Source organism: Ornithodoros turicata, chromosome 9 (genome assembly GCF_037126465.1).
Source record: "Ornithodoros turicata isolate Travis chromosome 9, ASM3712646v1, whole genome shotgun sequence".
Lineage (NCBI taxonomy): Eukaryota > Metazoa > Arthropoda > Arachnida > Ixodida > Argasidae > Ornithodoros > Ornithodoros turicata.
In genome coordinates, this window is record NC_088209.1 from 43,813,013 (window position 1) to 43,829,534 (window position 16,522).

Here is a 16,522-nt window from a genome sequence, read left to right on the forward strand (position 1 = left end):
CTCCGATTGTAGATTCCGTACAAAGTACAAGATGGCTAATGCAAAGCCGTCCCTCCCAAATTGCACCTGAACACATGGTTGACGCAGGCAGAGATTCCTGTTACGGAAGGTCATTAGACGGGAAATCCAAGTAGAGATTTGAGGTTGAGATTCCCGGTTATCGGTAACAGAAACAGTTTGGACTATGTTGAAAAATTATAATAGAGAAAGATAGGAAAACGTAGCACAGGCTGGATTCCAGAGGGGAGGGGAGATTACTGGCGAAAATAAACTAAAAAATGCGGCGACAAATATGCGTACAAAGAGAAGTTGCGAAAGACGCAATCAAGATAAGCCACGTGGAATTTAAAAGATAAAAAAGCGTTGACAACAACTTTATTACGGGATGATGGCTGGGGACTTTCATCACCGGGTGCGATACTCTAGACATCGTCATGCACGTCTAAAGTCACCAAATCAATTCTTAAAAAAATTCACGTAGAAAAGTTATAGCACAACTCAAATCTCAGGAGAACGTGAGCTAGCCACACTGCGAATAGCCCGTATCAAAGACGCTATCTTCACGATTAATCTTTTCAGAGCGTTATCTTAAATCTTTCGGTGTTGCCGTTGTCTACGCTTCTAACAACATTATCATGCACCTGATTACTTTCTCCCTAGCTTCGTCGACTACAATAGACGCAAATGACGTATTCAGCACTGAAGCAGCGCTACGAAAACAGTTTAAAAACAAGGCGCGCAAAGCCCCAATATCGAACGTCATTTTACTCTCAGCAAAGAATCACTTTGTTGGCCGTGGGGCAACCGAGGAATCGAGTGACTTTCTTTGAACAGCAGATAAGATGCGAAACAAACCTGGTCACACTGTGTGCATCTGAAAGCTTCTTCATCGTCCGCCTTTGAATAGTCGCTTTTCTGTCCCACATCTTGAAACCCGTGGGGCTCGCAGGATTATCCGGCTCCACTACGGTTGCCGATAATCCTCGGGCAGAAAGGTGGCGAGCCCCATCCCTTGGAGGGAACGAGAACCCGCGTGTTATCGATTGAGCAAGCACGAAAGCTGGGTTTCGCCTTAAAGTCGCCAGATGGGGCTGCTGCACTCATCGGCCCAGAAGCCGCCTAATGTTGTACCCGTACGATGTTGTACGATGTTGTACCCGTAACCGCAGGCTGCTACATATACACGCAAAATGACGGCCTAGATCAGTGCGGGTCGTTTAGAACAGTCGAGACGTTGTCTGATGTGTATTCCTTTGATAATAATCGCTGCGCTTTTTTCGAGGGTACAGATCCGAGGGGTGTCCGAGTAGACGCAGCTCCTTGGTCTCAGTATGACTAGAGACCACGGCTTACTTTGTCGCTCACATCAAAGATGACGAACGGAAAATGCACTCTCGCGGTGCGTCTCACCAGTAGTATGACAAGGCATAGGTGCTTCAATGTCACGCTAAATACAGGGTGGTGTAGGGTTTGCCGTCTGAGGTTTTCCTCGTGTTTTCCATGCGCACTTTTCAGACAGACGTCCATGTCCCCCCGATGTCGGCCCAGGACACAAACTCTGTTGTCCTCTCTCAATCACTCCACCTTTCCATATCGCTCATAGCCACGGGTGCTTCGCGGTACTAACACGGAATGAAAACACACACAAAAAAGTTGTGCTCCTATTGTCGAGCCCGCTATTGGAGCATGTGGCCGCTGGGATATGTTAATTTGCGCTTTATCTGACAATGATAACTCCCGTTCGCACATTTTAAGGCAGGGCATCGGTACACCTTCCGCAAAAGGTAATTTTATAATGGAAAAGCGGGGCGCTTTTGCAAACCACGCGCCATAGGCACTTTGCTTGGTGTTCCTGTAGAGCGTGCTTTGCCTCATGCAATGTTACCGTAAGGAGAAGATCGCTTTACGAATACCCCTCATTACGTATTTCTAGTGTTGTACCCGTTTGCGAAATAAGGTATCGAGATACCGATACTCGTTACTTGAGTAAACAGTAGCGAAATACCTATATCAATAATTTCTTTGTAAAGTAACCAAGTACCACTACCGTTACTAAAAAATGTAACGAGATACTTTACCCGACACTTTTGCTGAAAATTCGAAAAGTTACACGAAATGTGCAACATCGAAATCTCGCTTACGTGAATACTCCATTTGGATAATGGCGAATTGGCATCAAACAGTTTTGCAACAAAAAAGCAGAATATTTATCATATAGTTTAGACATTCTGGTGGACGTCTTACAATGGCTGGTGCTCAAACGTTTCTTTTTTTTTTTTTACTTTCGTGTTAGCGCCGCGAAGCAACTGTGGCTATGAGCTGCGTACAGATGAGGAGAGATGACAGAAGAAAGGAGTAGGGGACAGGGGGGGTTAGTATGCGCCCTGGGCCGACTTCAGGGGGAAGTGTGCCGACATTCGTCTGTAAAGTTTGCCGGAAGACCCAGGGAAAACCTCGGACAGCACAGCCGGTGGTAGGATTCGAACCCACCACCTCCGAGTCAGCACGACACCAACGAGCGAGACGCCATAACCCACCCGGCCATGCCGCTGGTACTCAAATGTTTCATCTGTCATCCTAGTGCGCACGTGTATGCACGGTCACTGAATGGACGTTCCGCTGAAGAACAAGAGGGAACTAAGCTGCTCACTTTTTGAAGACCCGGTCAACCTTCGGAAAGCTGTTCTTGTCACTCTCCGCGGACCAAGTGAGGATGAATAAAAGTAAGAAATGTGACCGGAGAAGGAAGGGTGGGGGCACTAGAAAGTATCAGTATCGGTACCGAGACGACGGCGTTGCGTACGACACTGCACATTTCTACCCTCGTAACGTGCACGACAACACCGAAAATTGAATCACCTATCCTGCCTCCATGGCCTGCAACTGAACGTGTCGCAACGGAAGAAGTCGTAAAGCACGTCCTGCCATTGACAATTCAATTGGCTCTTCCAGGACGCGCGGAGGGTCATTTGTGTCTGACTGCAGCACCGGCGCCAGTCTGTTGTCTTGGCTACCACTAAGAACATTTCCAGATACTTTGAGGTCAGACCCAATGTGCTGGAGACGACCTCCTTTAGCCGCGTCAAACGCAAACATCGGATGTTGTCCATGTGGGGCCCAAATCATCGAGGAAACGACAGCCACTAAGAAAGATAGGGAAGGGAATGGGAGGAGAAAGCTGGGAGGGGAAAGGGAACGGGCGGAGTATGCAGGAGAATAAAGCTTAGCTGTGTTATTGCCGCGATTACTGAACCAGCTGAGTTTTTCTCCGTCACCCACCATGCCTGCGAAGAAACATATTAAAAATTTATCTTTTTATTCGTGAGTATATCTCGCAAATTAATGCATTTTTTTCTTTCTTTTTGCTACGTCAGCGTTTCCTAGTAAGCTTATTATTCCTACACACTTGTGTAATGCATCATACTAGTGTTTTGCACCTTTTTGTACATTTCTGCACTGTAATTATTGTAAAATAGGTGGTTTTTTTACGTCTGCTCTTATGCATCATACTAGTCTTTTGAACCTTTCTGCATTGTAATTCTTGTATAACTGTTTTTGTGTGTGTGTGTGTGTGTGTGTCTACTGTATATGCAGTGTATGCAAAATGTGAACGCGTCTCCGACTGTAGGAGTCTGCGGCCTTCGTCAAGCTACAAGTAGCTTTTTTGCCCCAGCTCCCCCACTTTAGTGGAATAAATTGAATAATTTCAATACCGCTGCTATTTTATTTCCTTTGTCGGGTTTGTGTTCCACTAATGAACTGTCACAAAAAAGAAAAACGAGAAAACATGATCAGGAGTTATACCCTAGTCAGACAGCATTTCAAATGTCAATTGTGAGAAATGGCCTTCGTCCTTTCAAATGACCTTTGTTCGGGGGCGCCTGCCAGACAGGCAGGAAAGGAGTGCTCCTCAACTGACTGACCTCACCGGCTCCCTTTTTCGGTTCCGTTTTCCCTGTCTGCTGTAGAAATTTGAAGTTGGTCTGTGCGCCACAAATCAAGATGCAGAAGTCATATGCACTTCTCTAAATAGGATCTAAATACGTTTACACAGTTTCACTCCATTATCCGCATTTTATAAGTTTTCCTACATTCAGCTGCGAAGGTAGCGAGGGTACAATGGCATAACACTGTTGTCGAGATTGCTCCTTTCTGCACCTCAAATGTCGTTGGGGGCCTCCTTTCGCGTTGATGGTCATTTCTTAGAAAGGTCCTTTGAGCTGCCGTCTGACACGGCTCTGAGAGGTCATTTTTTGCAAATGACAATTCCCCGAAGTCCTTCGAGCATGCCGTCTGACTGGGGTATTACTCTGGTAACAGTTGATCTTAAAAGGGCAATGCGAAGCTCTTAATAAAGGAAATTTGTTTTCGATTGTGGTAGTATCATTGCATAGTGTTTCCGCACGTGAAATACAATCCTAGCGCATTTGCACTGCAGACATTGGATGACTGAGCGCTTTCTTTATTTTGAGTTTTTGGAATAGCGGGCTGGCATTAGCCCTGCTGACATTTCCATTTTTCTTTCTTTTCATTCTATTAAACGTATCTCCCCCCGAACGCTCGGAGCGCGACTTCCGTCCTTCGTACACGTCACGTCACAAGTTTGATCTCGCTGGCCGAGGTTGTCTCTCTGTAAGATGGAGAGGTATGGAATTTTTATTTTATCTTTTATTTTAAAGTGCCCATGAACGGCCCGAGGGCCTAACTAATGCTGTATCCCACAACGCACAGCAGGAATGCACACGTGAAATGCACAGAGATGCTATGGGACGCGCATCCAGTAAGCCTGTGGTCGTTAGAATGCCCACCGAAGCGCTAGTGTACAGGATTATCTAAAGGTCCAATGAGTGTTAGACATAGTGAATGATTTCTAGTTTGTACTTAGAGGGAGTCTCCGCACCAAAAACGTGCTGAAGCAACACGGTATTCACTCCGTACCGTACGATGTTTCACTGGACACAATTTATCATCCCCATGTAGCGAAGATAATTAGAAAACGAATATTTTCCTTTGAGTGGGATTCGGCGCTCCTCCACGGAAGAACGGTCCAGCAACACTGGGCTTCACCTCGACGGCATTCTTCGCGTACGCCTTTCTGTAGGTTCGGTTCTACCAGCGGCGAGTACTTTACAACGGAATCCAGGAAGCAGATGACACGTCATCTATATCGCACCGAGAAGTTAACAGCCGACGTATAGCCAACAGCCCGCACGAGACTACTTGTGACGTCACGCAAGGCCCAGGAAGCCGGAGAGAGAGGCTTCAGGACGACAACGACAATGATAGCAGGAAAAAAATGGAAATGTGAGCCCGCTCACTGAGGGACATGCTACTCCGGGTCTAGCAGAGAAAATGGAAAAAGGAAGAGAAAAAAAAGAATCAGATGAAAGCTCTTAACGAAAGTGATGAGTGAGCGCTTCCGAAGAATGTACCCAAGTTTACCGAACAGTCACGATAAGAATTTCGAATTGTCTCGGAGTCTCCCTTTAAGAGTGTGTCGTTCCCTCGTGTATGATTGGCAGCTCATATGGATGACTGGGTTCAATGGTGACTGGGACAGGTTTGTGGCTCAGTGGTTAGCGTGCTTGCCATGACACGTCGAGACTGGGAAGTAGCCGTGTTCGAACCCCGTGCCAGCTGTTCTGTCTGGGTTTTCCTCAGACATTGTTAGACATGTCGGCACAGTTCCCTTAGAAGTTGGTCCAGGACGCACATTCCCCCAGAGCATTAGTCGTGACGTTGCCCACCTATATGTGACGCCGACAACGGCGAGCTCTTTCAGCACCACCACCTGGGACAGGTTGGCCAGAATATCGAATCGTTATGAGCCAATTGGCGATGTTCAGTCGATCATGAGACAGTGCAGCGCGTAGTGAAATTTCCCGTTTATTCGATGGTCTAGCCGGAATCGGGTGAGTGCACTGTTTCGAAGGGGTGGACGGATGCGCTGTTAGCGACACAGTGGTCGTTCCGGTGTCGCTTATGCGTGCCTGGGAAGTACAAGTTACCGCTGTGTGTCGCTAACATCGCACCCTTCCACCCCTCCGAAACAGTGGACTCACCCGGTTCCGGCAGCCGCTAGGGTGTCGCACCGAAGAAAAAGTACGTGGCTCGCGTGTTTCGTAAACTTTTGTCCCAACCTGTACCGCCTCAGCGGCGGTGAATCGCGCACCTCATCATCATCCAATGTATGTATGTATGTGTGTGTGTGTGTGTGTGTTCTTATGGCTCCAGATTCTACTAAGTCCAGATTCTACTAGCAGCTGCCTTTCATAGATTATGATTTAAGTCGAGACGGGTGAAAAAAGAAAAACACTACCTAGCATCACACACGACTGAATGGGCTGTCAAGACGTGTCTTGCATAACCAATATGTCTCCGAAATTCATCTAACACGTTGTCTCTCTGAGACGGCACGTTATCAATAGGGAGCCTCCCGGGGACCAGCGCTCTGCATGTTGTCAGCCGATCGGTCAATCGTGGAGTGCTGGAGCAGAGAGGAACGTGTAGAGGCAGAAACGACACCAGCTAGAGGCAAAGCGGTTGAGCGATGTGACGTAACAATTAAGAGCCCGCACCAATGACGACGTTGCTATAGAGACGAGACGCAATCAGCCAGAGAAAGCCTGCGGCGATTGGCTGTCATCATATGGGGGGCTTCTGCGATTAGCTGACTTTATATGTCTACGTGTGAGAGGAAGCCTTCTGTATCTAGGTGACGGAGAACGGAGCTGCTACGATACGTGGGAAGCTATTTTTGGTCAAAAAAAGAGAGAGAGAGCAGCGGAACTCTGTGATAATCCTTACCCCGGAGCACCTGTTTTCCTTCCCCGGCTGTGCATTGTAGCGGTTTCTTTCTCCGGTTCACGAAAGCGCTTTCTGGCCTGAATCCGACCAGTTTCTTGCCGCTGAACCACGCAGCGACCGGTTCCCAGAAAGCGGAAGCTGGCTAAAACACGTTCTCAACGTACCCGTGGCTGATAGCGCACTTTGAGATTACGGTAGGCATTCTGATTACGAAATGATATTGCGATTGTGGGAAAAAACTTTTTTTTTCTCGTAAATTGCGACGAAACTAATGTTAAATCACCAGTAAAATGATTAGCAATTTCCGCAAAAAAATATTCAACTATTCGCACATCAATATTTTTCAATATCAGTTTATTCCATTTACCACGCACGCGCAATGGGGGGGGGGGGGGGGATTAGAGTCACTAAATAAGCTAAGTAGCTTATTTAGTGACTCTAGGGGGGATATGTTAAGAAAAAAAAAAAAGGAATAGGGCAGCATACCGCCTCAGCGGCGATGAATTGCCCACCTCCATTGTATAATTGTGTTACCGCGCACGCTACTTTAAACCTTTGCTGCTGGCTGAAAAGAATGCTTGTCTTCAACCCCTTGATGGCAGCCTATATTCACGCAGAAAAAAAGAAAAAATCGTGGAAACCAAAGTAAAACCACGTACATGCAAAGGACTACATATACGCTTAATGACAGTGTGCTATACACAGCTGTGGATATTGTTTTATCGCTGTTCTTTCTCTTATACAGAGAGCCTCGAGATTTGTTTCATCCTTGTAGCAGATATTTTGGGGGGTTCTACTGTTACAAGGGCCAATTTGTTGCATGCAGTTTCCTTATGCGGTAGATAGATTGTGCATCACCGTCTAGACCTGTGCTGTTGGCAGGCGCCAATATAATACTGCTTGAATAGGAAATTCTCAATCGCTGCCTCAGTTAAATGTTGGATAACCACATTAACTAGCAGATGAGATGCGAACGACAGAGTGGTAATGAAAGTAACAATAAAGGAGGGCGTAATCCTGGATTTCGTAAAGACCTTTCAATTTCAGTTACTTAACGATTCGAGGTAGTTCAGCAGTCTACTACAACGATCAATGTACGAAGTCAAAGGGGATTTCTCAGAAGTATTTCATTTGGTACCACACAGTTTGTTGTTGCTTAAGCTAGGAGAACACAAATTCCCCGAATGGCTTTTTAAAACATCGCTAGTTACCTGCACGACCGCAGTTTATTCATATCAACGGTAGTGACCCTGAAGTTTTAGACGTTTCAGCAGCAGTGGCTCAGGGATCAATTTTAACTCCTGCTCAACATACATTCGTGGTGTTGAAAATGGGGTACAAAAATTACTTTAACAAATTCTTTGTACAGGGTGGGTGCAGAAAAAGTAGCCCCACATTTTTGCAAGTACGGTGTTCCCTGCTTACCGCACGAACTTCCGGTGGCGCGGGATGACGCATTAATCCGGTACAAACACACAAAAAAATCGTAGTAACCCAACTCCACGTAACAAAAAAAAATATCCACGCAAACGTTGCTCTCCGTGCATCCCGATCTTCCTATGCAGAAATCAATATGGCGGTCACGGCACAGTTGCGTCATGCTACCGCTAGGCGTACCAGATCTCGTTTTGTTTCTGTGTAGGTGGCACCCCCAGCGGTAGGGCGATGCAACTGTGCTACACTGAAATGTCCCATTGGAAATACACGGAGCGAAGTTCACGTTGCTAACGGTTTTATTGCTCAGAGTTTGGTTACCACGATTTTTTTTTTTTCGATTTGCACCGCATAAATGCACCGTCCGGCGCCACCGGAAGTTCGTACGGTATGCAAGGAACACGCTAAGTGCCAAAATGTGGGGCTACTTTATCTGCACCCATCCTGTATATCATATAATAAGCAACAAGGGCCCATTGCCCTGCACTTATAACACTTGGAATAGTGATAGAAATATCTAGGTGTTCTTAGTTCTCACTGTCTTCATTGGGACGGCCATGTTCATTACGTAACGTCTTGCTCACAACGAAAGCTCTGATTATGAAGACGTAAATTACTACAGCCCCAAATTTTAGTCCAAGCCCAAGTTTTTAGCTTACATATCGGTAATACGGCGAACTATTCAATACGCTAGCACGCTTTCGGACCCGCATACAGACCATCCTATCAGCAACACTGAAATGACTCAGTGACTGCGAACTACCTCAAGAACATACGTGCTGAAATAATACAGAGTTTTAGTACATCATACACTATCGCCTTTGCGTACGGAATGGATAACGTTGGTGGTTCTGCGCACTGCGCGAAGCTCTCGTTCTGTTACGGGCGTGCGCAGAACCGTCAACGCTATCCCCTACGTACGCAAAGGCGATAACGTACGATGTGCTAAAACTCTCTAATATTTTAAGTCATTCAGTGCTTTCCCACGTCAAGCGTCCTGAAACAGCTGGTCGCACCAGTGTGACCTGCGTTTCCTTTTTTTTATTTCTTTCTACTTCTAGCCTATTCTATTCTGACTCAGTGACAACTTCGATCCAATCAGTGACTGCCATCTTGCCCTTGAGAAACTTGCCATAAGACAAAAGGCCAGTTATCAAACATTGACTACTATCCATTATTAGCGAGTTTTAGTATACCGTTGGTAACGGCACCCATGAAGTTACGGTACACTATCTTTCCACACCTTAAAAAAATTGGTGTATCTAGAAGTACTACCTACCGGAACCAATGAGAGCGTGTGTTACCCAGAATCTCATCTGTTGAATGGGTGCGGTAGACGCGGTAGCCTACCGGGCTCCTGGTAGCGGAAACTACTCTATTATACCGTACCGTACCGTATCTACCGCACCCAATCACGGAGTCAGGTACGCCGTTATTATATTGGTCCCGTTAGGGTCGATAACTTCAAGGTGACGTTATCAACTCTGTCTACTAACTCTCTTGTCAACTTATCAACATCTGTCTATTAACACGCAGAAACACTGACGACTGGGAGGTGTTTGGTTCGAATCCTACCAGCGGTTGTGCTGTCTCAAGTTCGCTTTTCGTTAGACATTCCGGAAGGTTTTCGGCACACACCCTCGTTCTGTCTACGTCTGTACACCATTCATAGCCACAGTTGTTTCGCGGGTTCAACACAAGATGGTCGCCCTCCCCTCTGGATCACACTAGAAACAAACTCAGCTGCCGTCGGACACAATAAGAAGAAGGGTTGCTTGTTTGTTTCAGGCAGTCTGATTGAATTTAATATGACGTTGCGACAGTCATCGAAGTGGGCGCAAGTAACCCATGGCAACGCGAGCTCTTCCTGCTACATTTCCATGTTCTTGAGTGGATTACATCAGCCTGCGAAGTAACTAGACCCAGTTGAACAAAAGGTGAAACTGGAAGACGCCATCATTACGTCACAAATTCTACTGGATTACTCAGTTGGTAAAGCACTGGTGCAGGGCAGGCTCTCAAAGGGGCACTAAAATGCAAAAAACAGTCGACTTCAAATTCACGCAAGGTCATTCAGGGTCACGCTCATCTCTTGCATCGGTTGTTCTCGTTGGGAATAATGGGCAGAGCGTTACGATGGATTGTCAGCTACCTCAGTCGACGAGCGGTCTTCATGCGTACCAGCGTAGGGTACACACAGAAGTTGAGAGTGGCTCCTGGCGTTCGTCAAGTGGGTGTACTTAGCCCCACACTTTTCAGCGCCCTGTTGGCTGCTCTCTCATCTCTTACCGCGAGGAGTGCATATTAGCATCTATGCGGATGAGCATATATGTCTATGGTCATCCGGTAAGCAGTGACCAGCGCTGTGCGCGCGTATGCAGAATGCTCTGGACATAGTTGCTGACTTTCTGACTCAGAGGGGAATGGACATCTCGCGCGAAAAGACGGTGTGGTTACCTTTCACGAGAAAACGTCTTCGGGACTTTAATCTTCAAGTCAGCGGGCAACGCCTGCGAAGAGTCACTCATCATCACCTTTTAGGTATCGTCGTTGACAGATCGCTGTCCTGGTCTGCGGAAGTACGGCACATCAAGGGGAAGGCTGACTCTACTGCTAATGTAATGCGATCCATCAGCGGCACCCGGTTGGGAGCGACGTCCAAAGCTATGCCGACTCTGCATCACTCCTGGAACCGCCAACTACTGGCGTATCATGTTCCGGCTTTACATGGCTTGTATAGAACTACAGAGTCCGTCCTTGAGAGTGTGTTGGCCAAAAGCGTCAAAGTATGCTTAGGTGTCCACGCATCCACATCAAAAAAAGCTGACGATTGCTAAGGCCAGGGAACTATCGCTGGCAGCCCTTCGGATGCAAGAGTCGCTTCGGCATTTCGCCCGTCGGCATAATCTCCACTACCTTGTTCAGGCCATACATCAGAGGTCGTGCTCCTCTTACTCACAAGCTCTCCAACCATACCGTGGTAATATACCCCGACATAAGCGGCTCAAGTCACCGCTTCCTGTCTGGAGTACGGGGATCCCGAGGGCTAAGCTGACGGTTCCGAATCTCTCTATAAAAAAAGATGTGCCTATCTGTGTCCTGCGGCAGTTGACTGCCGACTTAATACATAATATCCAAGACCGAGTGGTAGTATACACAGATGACTCCACTACAACGACTGGATGGACGAGTGCCTTCGTCATACTCGACTGTGGCGCGCTCTGCTCATGGCTATAGAATATGTAGCGTCGGCTCAACCACGGATTCCCAGACTGCTCTGCAGTCCCTTGTGTCTACAGGAACTCCCAGTGCTGTCAACCCTGTAGTTGCTGATGTTATGAAACTATACGCAGAGGCGGCTGCTGCTGGACACGAAGTGTTCTTTCAATGAATTCCAGGACATTGCGGCATACCTGGGCATGATGCTTCTGACGCTGCGGCACGCAGAGCACATCAGCAGCGTGCGTCACGACTCGTCTATTTCAGCAAGTCCGACGCTAGGGCCATGTTGACTGGCTAGGACTGTAGGCTGGCTGTAGGGCTAGGGCCATAATGGCTCTCTGGCGGGGCTCGCGCCTCGCTGCTATACACCGCGTTGACCCGTAGCTTGCCTCTACTTTCCCCGACATCTTTCCCCGGGCCGTTTGCGTCACTTTACCACCGGCTCCGCCTCAACGTGTCCCACAGCCGACGTCTTCTTCACAAGCTTGGAAGGGCAGATTCACCTAACTGTGGCACATGTGGGACGGTTGAGGACACTGAACATATTTTACTATCCTGTCCACAGTATCAGCAGCACAGACTATCTCTACAAGCTTCTTTAGCTCGGCTAGATGGCAGACCATTGGATGTTGTTAAGGTTCTGGGCACTTAGGCACCCGACCATCAATTCCACGCCATGCAGGCATTTGTGCGCTTTTGCGCAGACTCCAAGTTGGTGAACACAGTGTGTGTTACAGTGTGTGTGAATAATGTGTGTGAGTGACTGACTGAGAGTATTTGTCACTCATTGGTTTTATTATAGTTTGCCATTTTTGTTTTCCCTAAGTGATCTGGAGTAGCCGGCTCTCGTAATGAGTGCCCATTTCTCCTTTTTCTTTCTTATTTTCTTATTAACTCAACTCAACGGCTCTGCCTTCATTACGTTTTTCTTCTAAACGTTAGCGCTGCGTGAACTAATTTTGCTTGCATTACACTAATTGAAGCACAAACTTTCCTTTGAGAGCAAGTTCTTTTTTGTATTTTAGTGCCCCCTTTAAGTGATCTCGTAAAATATATTCTTGGTACTGTACCCTTAGATGAGCATGCTGTCATCATATATTCTCGGATAACCTTATAAAAAGTGTATGTTTGCTAATGCGTTTTTAAATTAGGCTATAAGAGCAGGTCTGGTGATGTACTCAACAAAAATGAGGCGATCAACCAAATTTACACCTCGTACAGAATCCCTGGAGATATGCAGAGCAGAGGACGATACGACATCGCGCACAATATGACAATTGTCCTGCACGTTCTCGTAGCAGCACAGGGCGGAAATTTCTCTGTTCGAGACTTCCTTACCCTTTGTTTGTTTTCCGGCTAATCGCACACGTAGAACATTATCGTTAAAGAAGCTGCGAGGTTGCATGCTCTTATGCAAACTGCGCTCAACAAGGAGCCGAAGCTACCGCGACTTTATATGGAACGCTAGCAAGGGAGAGACATTAGGAACTCGAGCTATTCTCTTATTTACATTCGCTTTGGTGCGACTAAGGTGAGGGAACGTGTACATACGGGCAACATGCGAAAGAACGCCTCTGACGCAATTTGAGAACCTGGTTATGGGATATGAAGCCGCTATCTGTTTGTATATGGGAAGGCGACGCACGGAGTCTGCCCTACAGCAACGCTTTCGTTTTTTTCTTTTTTTTTTTGTTGTCCTTGCAAATGTGTGACCTTTATCACACGCTCCCTTGCAAACACATAGTCTTTATATCTCGTCATCAGGCTCTCGAATCGCATTATGGCGAATTCCGGTGGTAGTCTTCGTGCAGCGCAGTGTAGTGCAGATTCTGCGTAGATGATGTAGTGACATTTTATTTCCACTTCTGGAGAAATGGTGGAGAAATGATTTTGATTATGGTGGTGGTGGTTGTGACGGGACCAGCTAGCCGTTGTTCGCCTCACTCACGTGAGCAGCGTCACGACTGTAGTCGGGGTGGGAGGAGATGAGATATTGAAATGATGACGGTCAAAAGTTTCAACCAAAAGTTTCGCTGCCGTTATCCCTGTGATCCAGATTGAATGAAGACTTAGCGACGGATGAATTTTATCCTTTTCGGAATCGTTTTATCTACAACTTCAATTGCCTTTTTGGCGGTAAAACCACGGCTGGTAAACTCATCTCACCTAACAGCATGTGTCTGAATGAGACAGAGCTGTGGCAGACGGAAGGAAAGAAAGAAAGACGCTCGCAATAATAACACCGGTTCGGCTACACGAAAAGAAAACAACGCAGAAAGGCATCCTTCACAAAACAATCTCCAGGAGAAGGTCACGCGATCCAGTCAACGAGGAAGATGTATAGAAGATGTGCCACTCGACACGCGGGACACTTTTTCCTTTCGGAAACTGTCACCCCTCGGTTTAATAAATTGGGCTTATGCGTGTGTCCTTTTTATAAAAAGAAAAACACCGCAACAAGAAATGTTGATGAAGAAAAATACTAGGGAGAACTGCAACAAGAAAGAGGAACGCGACCATACCAAATGTGGGACTTTGTTCTCGCCCATGCAATTCGAAGCAGTGACGCTGGTAATGTCTCCTCAGTCCGAATAGCTACTTTTTTATTCCGTACGAACGCCGCGAAGCGACACTGGCTATAGGTGTTCTGTAGACACGGACAGGTGCAGAATGGAAGCAGATTCCAAGGGATAGAGTTGAGGCGGAACCTCGATTTACGTAAAGTCTCGCCCATTCATCCAGTAAAAGTGCAATTGATTTTACCAGCGTAATTGAAAACGTAAATAACCTCCACAAATAGTGAATTTCGCTTATTAAAAGATTACGACCACATGTATCGGAGCGGCTTGATTGGTTATGCCAGACCAATTTCTCGGGCCTTCATTCAGGCAGGATTTCTGAAACTTTTGTTATCATTGCAAGGTGATTAAAACTTGGCAGTCGCCAATATTGACAGAAACACTTTCTGCTTAGCTTAGAGGGTGGTGGTGGTGTTGTTGATGGTGAAAGAGCTCACAGATGTGGGCAACGGACGGGGAATGTGCGTCCTGGGCAGACTTCTAAGGGAAAACCCAGGAAAAACTCCACACAGCACAGCTGGCACTGGGATTCGAACCCGGGTACCATCGGCCATACCATGCTTTCTGCTTAGAGACTAGACAAGCGGCATGGCCAATCGGGTAAACGCTCGTTGTTGAAGACTGCGAGGTGGTGGGTTCGAATCCTGCTGTGCTGTCTCAAGTATTTTCTTGCAGTCTTTCCAGGGAATGTGTCCAGTTCCCCCTCAAGTGGGTGCAGGATGGCCACATCTACTGTACACCGCTCATACCCACAGTTCCTTCTCAGCGCTAACGCGGAATTAAACAATAATTTTAAAAAAAGTTGCTAAGATGGAAAAATACGTACAGCATGAAGGAGCCAAGCTGCTTAACATGCATCCTGGAGCAACTTTAGAGGGGACTGTGCCGGTATGGGAACCTTGCCGGGACAGCCACAAAGAACCTTGGGTATACAGCATCGCCGGTGGTGGACCAGTGTAAACAGAAGCTACCCACAAAATGACCCTGAAATATCTATGGCGCAATTGGAAAAAGACTCGTCGGACTCGTGTAGAACAGTACGACTTCATCGTCCTTAAGCATCCAGCGTCAAACAGCCATCGAGAGAAAGGAAAAGACCTTGTCCGACGGCAATGTTATTGACGCCTTATAGCTCACCGTACACATATTATACACGCCTTATAACCCCTGCCCGCACACACTTTCTCGTTGCCTTTCTTAATATAATGATCATCAACGAAAACGACCAAATCCTTCACCAAAACAATCCCAATCTTTCACCCTTTCAACCACTAGGCGTCCTCAACATGATGATAACCACCATAAAAGAAGCGTTTACTGCTTTCGAACAGCGTTGGAAAACGAATGGAGGACCTGAATCAAGAATTTTCTGCGCCATAATCGTTTGGCTCATGTTTCGATGGAAAAATTTTTGCTTTTCGAGTTATTTATGGAGTTTTATTATTCGTAACTATGGCAACCAAAGAAACGAAGCGTTCACGTTACTATTACGATTAAAGTTGGATTTCGATAGATTCGGAGGCTGGTAATAGAAGCTCAAAACAGTTTAGGTAAGGATGTCAACCTAGTTGGGGAATTCAATCATAGCGCATGTTGAAAATATGTCTGCCAGCCTTGCACTGCCCGAGGTCGCAGCAGTGTACCGGTTAATCCGCAACACAAAGGCAATGTGTCGCCACACAATTGCACTACCAGTAAGCAGAACCACATTTACTGTTCAAACCACGACCAATCAAACAGGCACCGTTCTCCTTCTCCACTTCTCGTTTTTATGACTCGTTTAATTTTTACTGCTCACGTTTACAGGGAAATGTTGGGCGCTCGCTTAATCACATATTCGTCTTATATAGAGCTACACAACTGGCCTACTCCATTCCTGCTTCATTCGTCCGCGTGATGCATATTTACGATACGTCCTCGTTTGACTGCTAGGTGAAAACTTGCAAAATTCATGATATGGAGACCAGTGTGTACTCTTTCGGGGGTTGAGAGACACTCGAACTCTTATGCTGACTTGATGTCCGCGAACCGTTCCGTTGCGAACCGGTTACCGCTATTATTTTTTCCGGTTCTGCTTCGGTTCGGGTTCAGCAGTCTCATGAAAATTTCGGTTCGGTTCGGTTCCGGCAAAAATAACGGTTCGGGTACAGTTTTCGGTTCGGGTTCGGTTATACACCCTGGTTACAACACTACCACCACCATCAGTCGTCTTACCTGCTTGCGTGGCGCAGGGTAGGGGTTAGGATGATCGCCTTCAAGCAGAGACTGGGAGGCGACGAGGGTTCGAATACCGGAACCGGTTATGCTGACTAAGGTTTCAACTGGATTTTTCCGGCAGACTTTCCAGACGAATTAAAAGCGATAAAACCCCAGTGCAGGGGACACGAAAGAACGAGACGAACACGAAGCACTGACTGACGAACTGACTTTAATGCATCAGACACGCGCTTATATACAGTACTGCTCGCAACGCCCTAGTG

The 16,522-nt window shown here is 46.8% G+C and overlaps 1 protein-coding gene across 7 annotated transcripts in view; it reads right to left on the reverse strand.

The window, feature by feature from the left end:
- Positions 1-16,522, reverse strand: part of LOC135369050 (potassium channel subfamily T member 2-like) — a 189,355-nt gene that overhangs the window by 108,242 nt on the left and 64,591 nt on the right. The window contains exon 1 of one of the 7 annotated variants that reach the window (XM_064602679.1): positions 856-931. The exons of the other annotated variants lie outside the window; for them this stretch is intronic. Within the exon in view, the coding sequence (XP_064458749.1) occupies positions 856-926 (71 nt within the window). The 5' untranslated portion in view covers positions 927-931. Of the gene's footprint in view, positions 1-855; positions 932-16,522 lie in introns of those variants that run through there. 7 annotated transcript variants of the gene reach the window in all.